This window comes from Nerophis ophidion, linkage group LG28, assembly GCF_033978795.1.
Source record: "Nerophis ophidion isolate RoL-2023_Sa linkage group LG28, RoL_Noph_v1.0, whole genome shotgun sequence".
Lineage (NCBI taxonomy): Eukaryota > Metazoa > Chordata > Actinopteri > Syngnathiformes > Syngnathidae > Nerophis > Nerophis ophidion.
Window position 1 is genome coordinate 24,076,475 of NC_084638.1, and position 12,453 is coordinate 24,088,927.

A 12,453-nucleotide genomic window follows, 5' to 3' on the forward strand; every position below is an offset into this window, starting at 1 on the left:
TTAATGAAACCTGTTTGAACTCGTTATCTGTATAAAAGACACCACAGCCTCAAACAGTCAGACTCCAAACTCCACTATGGCCAAGACCAAAGAGCTGCCGAAGGACACCAGGAAAATAATTGTAGACCTTCACCAGACTGAGAAGAGTGAATCTACAATAGGCAAGCAGCTTGGTGGGAAAAAATACACTGGGAGCAATCATAAGAAAATGGAAGACATACAAGACCACTGACAATCTCCCTCGATCTGGGGTTCCACGCAAGATCTCATCCTGTGGGGTCAAAATGATCATGAGAACAAAAGCAAAAGCAAAACAAAAATCCCAGAACCACACTGGGGGACCTGGTGAATGACCTGCAGAGAACTGGGACTAAAGTAACAAAGGTTACCATCAGTAACACACTACGCCGACAGGGAATTAAATCCTGCAGTGCCAGACGTGTCCCCCTGCTTAAGCCAGTGCATGTCCAGGCCCGTCTGAAGTTTGCCAGAGAGCACATGGATGATACAGCAGAGGATTGGGAGAATGTCATGTGGTCGGATGAAACCAAAATAGAACTTTTTGGTATAAACTCAACTCGTCGTGTTTGGAGGAAGAAGAATACTGAGTTGCATCCCAAGAACACCATACCTACTATGAAGCATGGGGGTGGAAACATCATGCTTTGGGGCTGTTTTTCTGCTAAGGGGACAGGACGATTGATCTGTGTTAAGGAAAGAATGAATGGGGCCATGTATCGTGAGATTTTGAGCCAAAACCTCCTTCCATCAGTGAGAGCTTTGAAGATGAAACGTGGCTGGGTCTTCCAGCATGACAATGATCCCAAACACACAGCTCGGGCAACGAAGAAGTGGCTCCGTAAGAAGCATTTGAAAGTCCTGGACTGGCCTAGCCAGTCTCCAGACCTCAACCCCATAGAAAATCTGTGGAGGGAGTTGAAAGTCTGTGTTGCTCAGCGACAGCCCCAAAACATCACTGCTCTCGAAAAGATCTGCATAGAGGAATGGGACAAAATACCAGCTATTGTGTGTGCAAACCTGGTAAAGATCTATAGTGATCGTTTGACCTCTGTTATTGCCAACAAAGGTTATATTACAAAGTATTGAGTTTAATTGTTATTATTGACCAAATACTCATTTTCCACCATAATTTACAAATACATTCTTTAAAATTCCTACAGTGTGAATTCCTACAGTGTGAATTCCTGCACTTTTTATTTTACATTCTGTCTCTCACAGTTGAAGTGTACCTATGATGAAAATTACATACCTCCGTCATCATTTTAAGTGGGAGAACTTGCACAATCGATGGCTGACTAAATACTTTTTTGCCCCACTGTATATGTACTGTATATGTATGTATGTGTGTGTTAGAGCTAGGCGATATGGCCTTTTATTAATATCTCGATCTTTTTAGGCCATATAACGATACACAATATGTATCTGGATATTTGGCCTTAGCCTTGAATTAACACTTGATGCATATAATCGCAGCAGTATGATGATTCCACAGTTGTGATCAAAATTATTCAACCCCCACACAATTTTGGTGTTTTAGCAAGTTGGACATTTATTCCGTATTTTGTTTATAGTCATATCAAATAAAGATGCATTAAATAGACAAATGATACTTGAATTACATTATATTTTGTAACATACCAAACAGTGTAGTTTCTCTTAATATCTCATTGACAAAATTATTCAACCCCTTGAAGATCATAACTCTGAAGAACAGAATTTGAATAAGGTATTTTCAGTCAGGTGTTGAAAACACCTGTAGATGTGATTAGAACTATAACGAGCAACAATTAAACTGTTTGAAAAAGACTGTGACGCTCAGCTTCTTGTAGATGGTCAATGGTGTATTTGCAACATGGTGAAGTACAGGGAGTGGTCAAAGAAGTCAAGAGAGGAAGTAATTTCTCTTCATAAGAAAGGATATGGATATAAGAAAATAGCAAAGACATTACACATTCCAAGAGACACAGTTGGGAGCATAATTCGCAAGTTTAAAGCTAAAGGCACAGTGGAAACACTACCTGGACGTGGTAGAAAGAGGATGCTGTGTGCGTACAGTGGTGAAAAACCCCCGGGTAACAGCTGAGGAACTACAACAGGACATTGCAGAGGGGGGAACGCAGGTTTCGTCCCAGACAATAAGGCGCGCACTACGAGATGAAGGCTTCCATGCCAGAACTCCCAGGAGCACCCCACTTCTGGCTACCAGGTAAAGAAAATAGACTCCAGTATGCCAAAAATCATCTGGACAAACCCCAAAGGTTTTTGGGAAACTGTTCTATGGAGTGATGAGACAAAAGTGGAACTCTTTGGGCCTATGAATCAACGTCATGTCTGGAGGAAAAAAATGAAGCTTACAGAGAGAAGAACACCTTGCCTACTGTTAAGCATGGTGGGGTGTCATTCATGCTCTGGGGCTGTTTCTCTGCCTCAGGAACCGGGAATCTCCAGCGCGTTCAAGACATTATGAATTCTATTTTCTAGCAGGACATATTAGCTGCAAATGTCATGAAGTCAGTGAGGAAGCTGAGGCTTGGGAGACGTTGGACCTTCCAATAGGACAAGGATCCCAAGCATACCTCCAAATCAACATCAGAGTGGTTGCAGAAGAAGGGCTGGAAGACTCTGGAGTGGCCTTCACAGTCGCCAGACCTAAATCCTCTAGAAAAGCTGTGGTGGGACTTGAAGAAGGCAGTTGCAGCACGCAAGCCCAAGAATATGAATGAACTGGAGGCCTTTGCCCAAGAGGAATGGGCTAAAATACCTGTAGATGCTTGCAAGAAGCTTGTGTCCGCTTATGTATCACCTTTGAAGGATGTCATTACTGCCAAAGGCTGTTCCACTAAGTACTAAAGATGCATGTAACTAGGCGGTTGAATCATTTTGTCAATGAGATATTAAGAAAAATGTCCTTTTTTTATAATTTGTAAAATACAGTGTTACAATTTAAGTTGCATTTGTCTATTTGACACATCTTTATTTGATATGACTATAAACAAAATACGGAATAAATGTCCAACTTGCTAAAACACCAAAATTGTGTGGGGGTTGAATAATTTTTCTCACAACATTATATATATATATATATATATATATGTACAGTGAAGAAAATAAGTATTTGAACACCCTGCTATTTTGCAAGTTCTCCCACTTAAAAATCATGGAGGGGTCTGAAATTTTCACGGTAGGTGCATGTCCACTGTATGAGAGATAACCTAAAAAGAAAAACCCAGAAATCACAATCTATGATTTTTTAACAATTTTTTGGTGTGATAAAGCTGAAAATAAGTATTTGAACACCAACATTAATATTTGGTAGAGTAGCCTTTGTTTGCAATTACAGAGGTCAAACGTTTCCTATAGTTCTTCACAAGGTTTAAACAGACTGCAGGAGGGATTTTGGCCCACTTCTCCACACAGATCTTCTCTACATCAGTCAGGTTTCTGGGCTGTCGCGGAGTAACACAGACTTTTAGCTCCCTCCAAAGATTTTCAATTGGATTCAGGTCTGGCGACTGGCTAGGCCACTCCGGAACCTTGATATGGTTCTTACGAAGCCACTTCTTGGTTTTCCTGGCTGTGTGCTTTGGGTCATTGTCATCTTGGAAGATCCAGCCACGACTCATCTTCAATGATCTGACTGAGGGAAGGAGTTTTTTGGCCAAAATTTCATAATACATGGCTGCAGTCATCCTCTCTTTAATACTGTACAGTCGTCCTGTCTCAGTCGTCCAAAGCATGATGCTACCACCCCTATGCTTCACAGTAGGGATGGTGTTCTTGGGATGGTACGCATCATTCTTCTTCCTCCAAACACACATAGTGGAATTATGACCAAAAAGGTCAATTTTGGTCTCATCTGTCCACAAAACTTTCTCCCATGACTCCACTGGATCATCCAATTGATCATTGGCAAACTTAAGACGGGCCTTAACATGTGCTGGTTTAAGCAGGGGAACCTTCCGTGCCATGCATGATTTCAAAACCATGGCGTCTTAGTGTATTACCAAGAGTGACCATGGAAACAGTGGTCCCAGCTCTTTTCAGGTCATTGACCAAGTCCTGCCGTGTAGTCCTGGGCATTCTCAATTCCAAGGAATTGAGAATGCCAATCAGCAGTATTCAAACGCTGATTTAAGAAGTGGAAAACAAGGGATTCAGGTACACCAGCAAAGATTTCAGCCCCAACTGCCAGGAAAATTGTTTGAGGTGCAAAGAAAAATCCACAAATAACTTCAGCTGAAATACAGGACTCTCTGAATAATTGTGGTGTGGCTGTTTCAAGATGCCCATTAAGGAGGCACTTGAAGAAAAATGGGCTTCATGGTGGAGTCACCAGAAGAAAGCCATCACTCCAAATTACTTTGTTCCAGAGGTTTTGAGGCCTGTGTCTATGCTGTTTGGCGTAATGTAAGCTGTATAGTTTGTGACATTTGCGCAGAAATGGCTTTCAGCAGCCACACCTGCACTTCCGGAGCTCAAATCGTGTAGTATAAATATAACTAATACAAACCCTGTTTCCATATGAGTGGGGAAATTGTATTAGATGTAAATATAAACAGAATAAAATGATTTTCAAATCCTTTTCAACCCATTTGCAATTGAATGAGCTACAAAGATAAGATATTTGATGTTCAAACTCATAAACTTTATTTTTTTTTTGCAAATAATAATCAACTTAGAATTTCATGGCTGCAACACGTGCCAAAGTAGTTGGGAAAGGGCATGTTCACCACTGTGTTACATCACATTTTCTTTTAACAACACTCAATAAAAGTTTGGTAACTGAGGAAACTATTTGTTGAAGGTTTAATAGTGGAATTCTTTACCATTTATGCTTGATGTACAGCTTAAGTTGTTCAACAGTCCGGGGTCTTGTTGTCGTATTTTACGCTTCATAATGCGGCACACATTTTTGATGGGGGACATGTCTGGACTGTCCATACTCTTTTACTACGAAGCCACGCTGTTGTAACACGTGGCTCGGCATTGTTTTGCTGAAATAAGCAGGGACGTCCATGATAACGTTACTTGGATGACAACATATGTTGCTCCAAAACCTGTATGATCCTTTCAGCATTAATGGTGCCTTCACAGATGTGTAAATTACCCATGCCTTGGCCACTAATACAACCCCATACCATCACAGATGCTGGCTTTTCAACTTTGCGCCTATAACAATCCGGATGGTTATTTTCCTCTTTGTTCCGGAGGAAATCATTGTATTCCGTTTATATTTACATCCAACACAATTTCCCAACTCATATGGAAACGGGGTTTGTACATTAAAAAGTTAATAAAAGCTTAACATTGAGCCAATAATTGAAGTACTATTAAATATTAAGATAGAAAACAACACAATGAATAATAAAGGAACAGGAGTTAAACGTGATCAGTAAAAAGCGTGATTAAAAAGGTGTGTCCTTAGCCCTTTTAAAAAAATATCAATGGTCTCTGCAGTCCTGAGGCTCTCTGGTAGGCCGTTCCACTCTCTGTCAAATATTCAAAATCCCATCAATCAAAATGATTTGACCTCAAAGCCACGCCCCCGGCTTCCGGTGTGATCAGTAGTTCACTGACAATATGATTTGACCGATCAATCCATTTAAAAATGATCATGTATTTTACAGTCTAATACTAACAGTCTGATTTGTCAGATGTCTGTTTTGAATATCTATGAAAAATGTGCCTGTCATCTCTATACATCTAATATATTTCATTTAACAGGAGCGTGTATGTGAACTATACAACACCTCTTCATTGTTGGAACTTTGAAAAAAATGGAGAGAGTATTATGTTAGGCATGTTAATGTGTGTGTGTGTGTTTGTTTGAGTGGGTGCACCCAGGAAGGATAGAAGAATATATTGTGCTACCATGAGGGTTTGTGTGGGCTTAGCCATTTTCCTGCGTACCATTTCAGAGTTGAAACAAACCCATTAGGAAAAGAGGTGTCCTGTTTATTTATAATAAAAGAAATTGTCATGTGTCCTGCAGATGTCTGAAGAACATCTTCTCTCTCAGCAACAAGACTGGAGCTTCAGGATGGTGGAGGAGGAGTCACTACCCCCTTACTTTAAAGAAGACGACAAGGCACTCACCCCCAATTTTAAAGGCGGAGAGGAGGTGCCAGAGACCCCAAACTTTAACAAGAATGTGAAGGATCCACTGACCCCCAAATTTAAAAGGAACAGGGAGGAACCACTGACCCCCCACTTAAAAAAACAAGAGGAGGAGCCACAGACCTTCCATTTTAAAGAAGAAGAGGAGGAACACAGCATCAGTCAGGAGGGAGATCATATTGAAGGACTGGAGGATTTTCCAGTGATTAGTGTCATTGTGAAGAGTGAAGATGATGAAAGTGAAAGTGAAAGTGAGGAGAGGGGAGGGGGGGAGCCTCCAAGCAGCAGCTCAACACAACACATGACAACAGAAGCTGATGAAGACCACTGTGGAGGATCACAAGCAGACGAGCTCTTAGCTCCACTATCAGATAGTGAGGACACAACCTCACACTCTCCTGACACTCATGATATCAACTTTAAAGATGATAAGACATGTCACACTGACAACACTCAATTTAAATGTTCTCACTGTGACAAAACCTTTAAAAACAGTAGTCATCTGAAAAGACACATGAGAACACACACCGGAGAAAAACCCTTTATCTGCTCAGAGTGTGGTAAAGGTTTTCTACTTGGTCAAAATTTGAAAGTACATATGAGAACGCACACTGGAGAAAGACCTTTTGTCTGTTCAGTCTGTGGTAAAGGTTTTATCCAAAGTGACAATTTGAAAATCCACATGAGAATACACACAGGTGAAAAACCTTTTTCTTGCTTAACCTGCGGTAAAGGTTTTACACAAAGTCGGTCTTTGAAAGTACACTTGACAACACACAATGAAGAAAAGCCTTTTACCTGTTCAGTCTGTGGTAAAGGTTTTATACAAAGTGACAGTTTGAAAGTCCACATGAGAATACACACCGGTGAAAAACCTTTTTCTTGCTCAACCTGCGGTAAAGGTTTTACACAAAGTCGGTTCATGAAAGTACATATGAAAACACACACGGGAGAAAAACCATATATCTGTTCAATATGTGGAAAAGGTTGTACAGAAAGTAGCAATTTGAGAGTACACATGAGAGTACACACCGGAGAAAAACCTTTTTCTTGTTCAATTTGTGGTAAAGGTTTTGCACAAAGTTCATGTATGGAAAAACACAAAAGAATACACAGTGGAGAAAAATCTTTTATCTGTTCAATCTGTAGTAAAGGTTTTGCACAAAGTCACAATTTGAAAGCACACATGAGAATACACACCGGTGAAAAACCTTTTATCTGTATAATCTGTGGTAAAAGTTTCGTAGAAAGTAACAATTTGAAAGTGCACATGAGAACGCATACTGGGGAAAAACCTTTCATCTGTTCAATCTGTGGCAAAAGTTTTACAGAAAGTCAATGTTTGAAAAGACACATGAGAACGCACAGTGGTGAAAAATCACATTACTGTTCAATCTGCAACAGAAGCTTTCGTGAAAAAACAAACCTTGTAGCACACATGAGAACACACACTGGAGAGAAAGTGTTGAGTTGCAGTGTGTGTGGTGAAAAATTCTCTTATAAGTACCAGTGTAGGAAACACAAGTGTGCTGGTGAGAACAGCAGCAGCAAATGAAACTGCATGATTTGAATGTTGACTTTCTAACAACATCAGCACATAAAACATGTGTGACATTGTTGTTTGTGTAACATTCCTTTTAACAGGCTTCTACATTTATAAGTTAGATGGTTCATGTTAGTGCTTTTTTACAGTCAAGTACAAGTATTAATATGCAACATTGTGTACTTCTATTAAACATTGAACAGAACAATTTGACTGAAAAGGTGAGAGTAAAAAATACACAAAATATTTTACATTCAATAAACATTTAATTGGCTCTAATTTGGACTTTGTAACATCAGCACATATAACATGTGTGACATTGTTGTTTGTGTCACAATCTTTTTAATATGCTTCTACATTTATACATTAGGTAGTTTGAAATATTGAAGTATTACATATTTTTATTTTTAATTGTTAATGATTCCATAGATTAGCACCTTTATATGATATACATATGTACTGGTTCACATCTGAAACATATTATTTACTTTATCCATCATTGGAACAGTTTGTCTTTTATACAACTTTAAAATGTGTGAATTTATTATTATTCATGTTATTAATTATCTGTATTACTCTCTTTTGTAATATGATGATTGTGTTGTGATTATTGTACATGTATGTCCCCAGACCTTTATGCAATATAAAAGTGAGAGAAAATGGCTGAATTGTTTGTGGAAAGATGTTTTTTATTTTTACAAACTTACATTAAATCAAAACATCCCATTATTGGGTTTTAAACTCTTTTTTTTAACATCCCAGAAACAATAACAATATAAATCAAAGTTTGGAGTGACAGGCAAAGGCCAATATTGTACGTCATCCCACAGAGATTTACTTTGCATACATTCATAAAATAAACAGTTTATTTTGTTTCCCTATCACAGAACAAGCAAATGTTGTCTTCAATTGCAAAACAACATCCTAAAAATTATTTTGCGTGGTTAATTCTGTTTTGTTTTTTTCTAAAATTAACTCCTTTACCTATTGAAGAAAAGACACGTTCAAATTATTTGTATTTTTTGTTTGTTTTGTTCCAGAGAAAATACAGCAAAGAAAAAATTGTAAAGAATTGAGTTTAAAATCTGTAGTATAATATTGTGTTCATCCACCAAAACCCCCGAAAGTTTATAAAACAGTTATGAAAAAGATTTGCTGCATTTAGAATATTTTGAACGAAAGCCTTTATAATTTATTTTAAATATTTTTTATCTATTTGCAGGTCGTACTTAACAATGAAATCTTCAAATAATAAAATACTTGTATCACTCAATGAGTGCATCAGCGACCAAATGTCATGATCCGTAGTCTGGATCATGTTTAGTTCGGTTATTTTCTGTTAGTTTGGACTCCCTTTGTTGTTTGTGTACCTTGTGAGTTAGTTTGGTCACCATGGTAACGTATTAATTTCACCTGCTGCGGGTTCCAGATGCACACCTGTTTTTGTTAATTACTTTCCTATTTAAGCCTGCCTTGTCCCGTCAGTCGGTCTTGGTCCCTTGTTTGCGGTATGCAACTGTTTCGTTGGTATTTACTAGATTAGCTTCTGTGCTCTCGCCACGCGTTTCTTTTCATCTGTTTTTGTACTAGTGTTCTTGTTATTAAATCATTCTTACCTTTACGTTGTTGTCCGGAGTGTCTATGTTTGTGTTGGAGGAACGATCCCGCATTAAAATGCGACCCACACGTGACACCAAATGCCTTTTTCAAACCATTGCTGTACAAAAATGTATTTCTTTCTCATTTTAATATCACAACAATTCCCTAGTGGAGTATTATGTGTGATGATGTTGTGTTTGTAAATTAGTTTCCAGTACAAAAACACTTGCTGGTAGGGTTTGGTACCGTTCACATTTCAACCGACACGGCACGAATTCCAGTACCTCGAAATCGATACCAGTCCTCAATAGATATCGACTTTTTGGTCCTTTTTGTGTGTGTTAATAATATTGTTGGTGATAATTCTGTCTCAATTTTAATTGCAACATTTAAAAATGAGCCTGTTGTGATAGAAGAGGGGTGTCGAACTCGAAAACAGAGTGGGCCAAAATTTTTAACTGAACAAAGCCAAGGTTGAACAAATGGACCTTTTAAGAGGGACCTTTGGGGTTTGGTGGTAGCGGGGGGGTGGATATTGTAGCGTCCCGGAAGAGTTGTGCTGCAAGGGGTTCTGGGTATTTGTTCCATTGCGTTACGGTGCGGGTGTTCTCCTGAAATGTGTTTGTCATTATTATTTGGTGTGGGTTCACGGTTTGGCGCATATTTGTAACAGTTAATACGGCCACCCTCAGTGTGACCTGTATGGCTGTTGATCAAGTATGCTTGCATTCACTTGTGTGTGTGCTAAAGCCGCATATATTATGTGACTGGGCCGGCACGCTGTTTGTATGGAGGAAAAGCAGACGTGACCACAGGTTGCAGGGAACGCTAAAGCCCCAAATATTGGGAGAAATTGGGGAGAAAGGTTTTCCCCGGGAGATTTTCGGGAGGGGCACTGAACTTCGGGAGTCTCCTGGGAAAATTGGGAGAAGTATGAGTATTAGCAGGGAATGCGGTGTTACAGCGAAATTGCCGCTGTATAACACCGGCGGGCCAGCTCGAATGTTAATTTGACATTGCCTCAAGGGCCAAATGAAATTACAGGGAGGGCCAAATTTGGCCCGCGGGCCAGAGTTTGACACCAGTGTGATAGATGATGCCCTTTGGTTACATCTTGTTCTACTATCATATTGTCATGTACAAGTTTATTTACAGTTGCAACTCCAATACGCTAGATGGCAGTAGTGTACATTCATAGTGTTTTGTTGCGCCCAAAAACGTGTTAATACTGTAAATATTGTTTTTATTGCGCACCAGCTGTTTGGTTGTAATGTGCATATTATCAATCAAAGTGTATTTATATAGCCCTTAATCAGAAGTGTCTCAAAGGGCTGCACAAGCCGCAACGACATCCTCTGCTCGGATCCCACATCAGGGCAAGAAAAAAACTCAACCCAATGGGATGACAATGAGAAACCTTGGAGGGGACCACAGATGTGGGGACAGAAATGTCAGATGAGACTTAGCTTCACCTCCAATCAACAGTGAAATGGCTGATCTTTGTACACAAGTAGGTTTTCCAACAAGGCAACAATATTAAAGGCCTACTGAAAGCCACTACTAGCCACCACGCAGTCTGATAGTTTATATATCAATGATGAAATATTAACATTGCAACACATGCCAATACGGCCTTTTTAGTTTACTAAATTGCAATTTTGAATTTCCCGCGAAGTGTCCTGTTGAAAACGTCGCGGAATGATGACGTGTACGCGTGACGTCACAGACTGTTATGAATATGAGCGCTGCACACACACACAGCTAAAAGTCGTCTGCTTTAACCGCATAATTACACAGTATTTTGGACATCTGTGTTGCTGAATCTGTTGCAATTTGTTCAATTAATAATGGAGAAGTCAAAGTAGAAAGATGGAGGTGGGAAGCTTTAGCCTTTAGCCACACAAACACACGGTGATTCCTTGTTTAAAATTCCCAAAGGTGAAACTTTACTATGGATCAGAACGGTTAAGCGAACATGGATCCCGACCACTAGTCAACCAGCAGTTTTCGGTGAGGAAATTGTGGTAAAAAGTCGCCACTTACCGGAGATCAGCTGAGCTTGTGCCGTCCGTACAGCTGCCGTTAACTTCCATCAGACACTGGCGTCAAGACACCCGTGGAGACACCCTTCGGACTTTGATTGATTGATACTTTTATTAGTAGATTGCACAGTTCAGTACATATTCCGTACAATTGAAGTGAAGTGGATTATATTTATATAGCGCTTTTTCTCAAGTGACTCAAAGCGCTTTACATAGTGAAACCCAATATCTAATTTACATGTAAACCAGTGTGGGTGGCACTGGGAGCAGGTGGGTAAAGTGTCTTGCCCAAGGACACAACGGCAGTGACTAGGTTGTCAGAAGCGGGAATCAAACCTGCAACCCTCAAGTTGCTGGCACGGCCACTCTACCAACCGAGCTAAACCGCCCCACAAGTGCAAAAATATTCACAGCGTACTTTTCAGCTTGGAGATCACAACTTTGAAATGTCCCAACACCCAGCTTTTGACAACCATATTTGGGCCGAATCAGTGAGGGCAGGTGTGTTCACCTGTAGCAAACACTCAGCCCCACCTTCATTCATCCATCCATCCATTTCCTGCCCCTTATTTCCTTTAGGGTCACGGATGCCTATCTCAAATTGACCACTAAATGGTAACGCCCCAATAAGTTTTTCAACTTGTTTAAGTCGGGGTCCACGTTAATCAATTCATGGTACAAATATATACTATCAGCATAATACAGTCATCACACAAGTTAATCATCATAGTATGTAAATTGAATTATTTAAATTATTTACAATCCGGGGGGTGGGATGAGGAGCTTTGGTTGATATCAGTACTTCAGTCATCAACAATTGCATCAACAGAGAAATGTGGACATTGAAACAGTGTAGGTCTTATTTAGTAGGATATGTACAGCCAGCAGAGAACATAGTGAGTTCAGATAGCATAAGAACAAGTATATACATTAGAAGTACATTTGAGTTGTTTATAATCCGGGGAGATGGGATGTGAATGGAGGAGGGTATTAGTAAAGTGTTGAAGTTGCCTGGAGGTGTTGTTTTAGAGCGGTTTTGAAGGAGGATAGAGATGCACTTACTTTTATACCTGTTGGGAGTGCATTCCACATTGATGTGGCATAGAAAGAGAATGAGTTAAGACCTTTGTT

The 12,453-nt window shown here is 39.7% G+C and overlaps 1 protein-coding gene across 13 annotated transcripts in view; it reads left to right on the forward strand.

The window, feature by feature from the left end:
- The window catches only part of LOC133545531 (gastrula zinc finger protein XlCGF57.1-like), a 158,724-nt gene that overhangs the window by 127,667 nt on the left and 18,604 nt on the right, over positions 1–12,453 (forward strand). For 10 of the 13 annotated variants that reach the window (XM_061891209.1, XM_061891211.1, XM_061891207.1 and 7 more), the window contains one exon: positions 6,014–8,349. The exons of 2 other annotated variants lie outside the window; for them this stretch is intronic. In XM_061891209.1, the coding sequence (XP_061747193.1) occupies positions 6,014–7,693 (1,680 nt within the window). In that variant the 3' untranslated portion in view covers positions 7,694–8,349. Of the gene's footprint in view, positions 1–6,013; positions 8,350–12,453 lie in introns of those variants that run through there. One more of the 13 variants, XM_061891217.1, reaches the window with a different exon arrangement.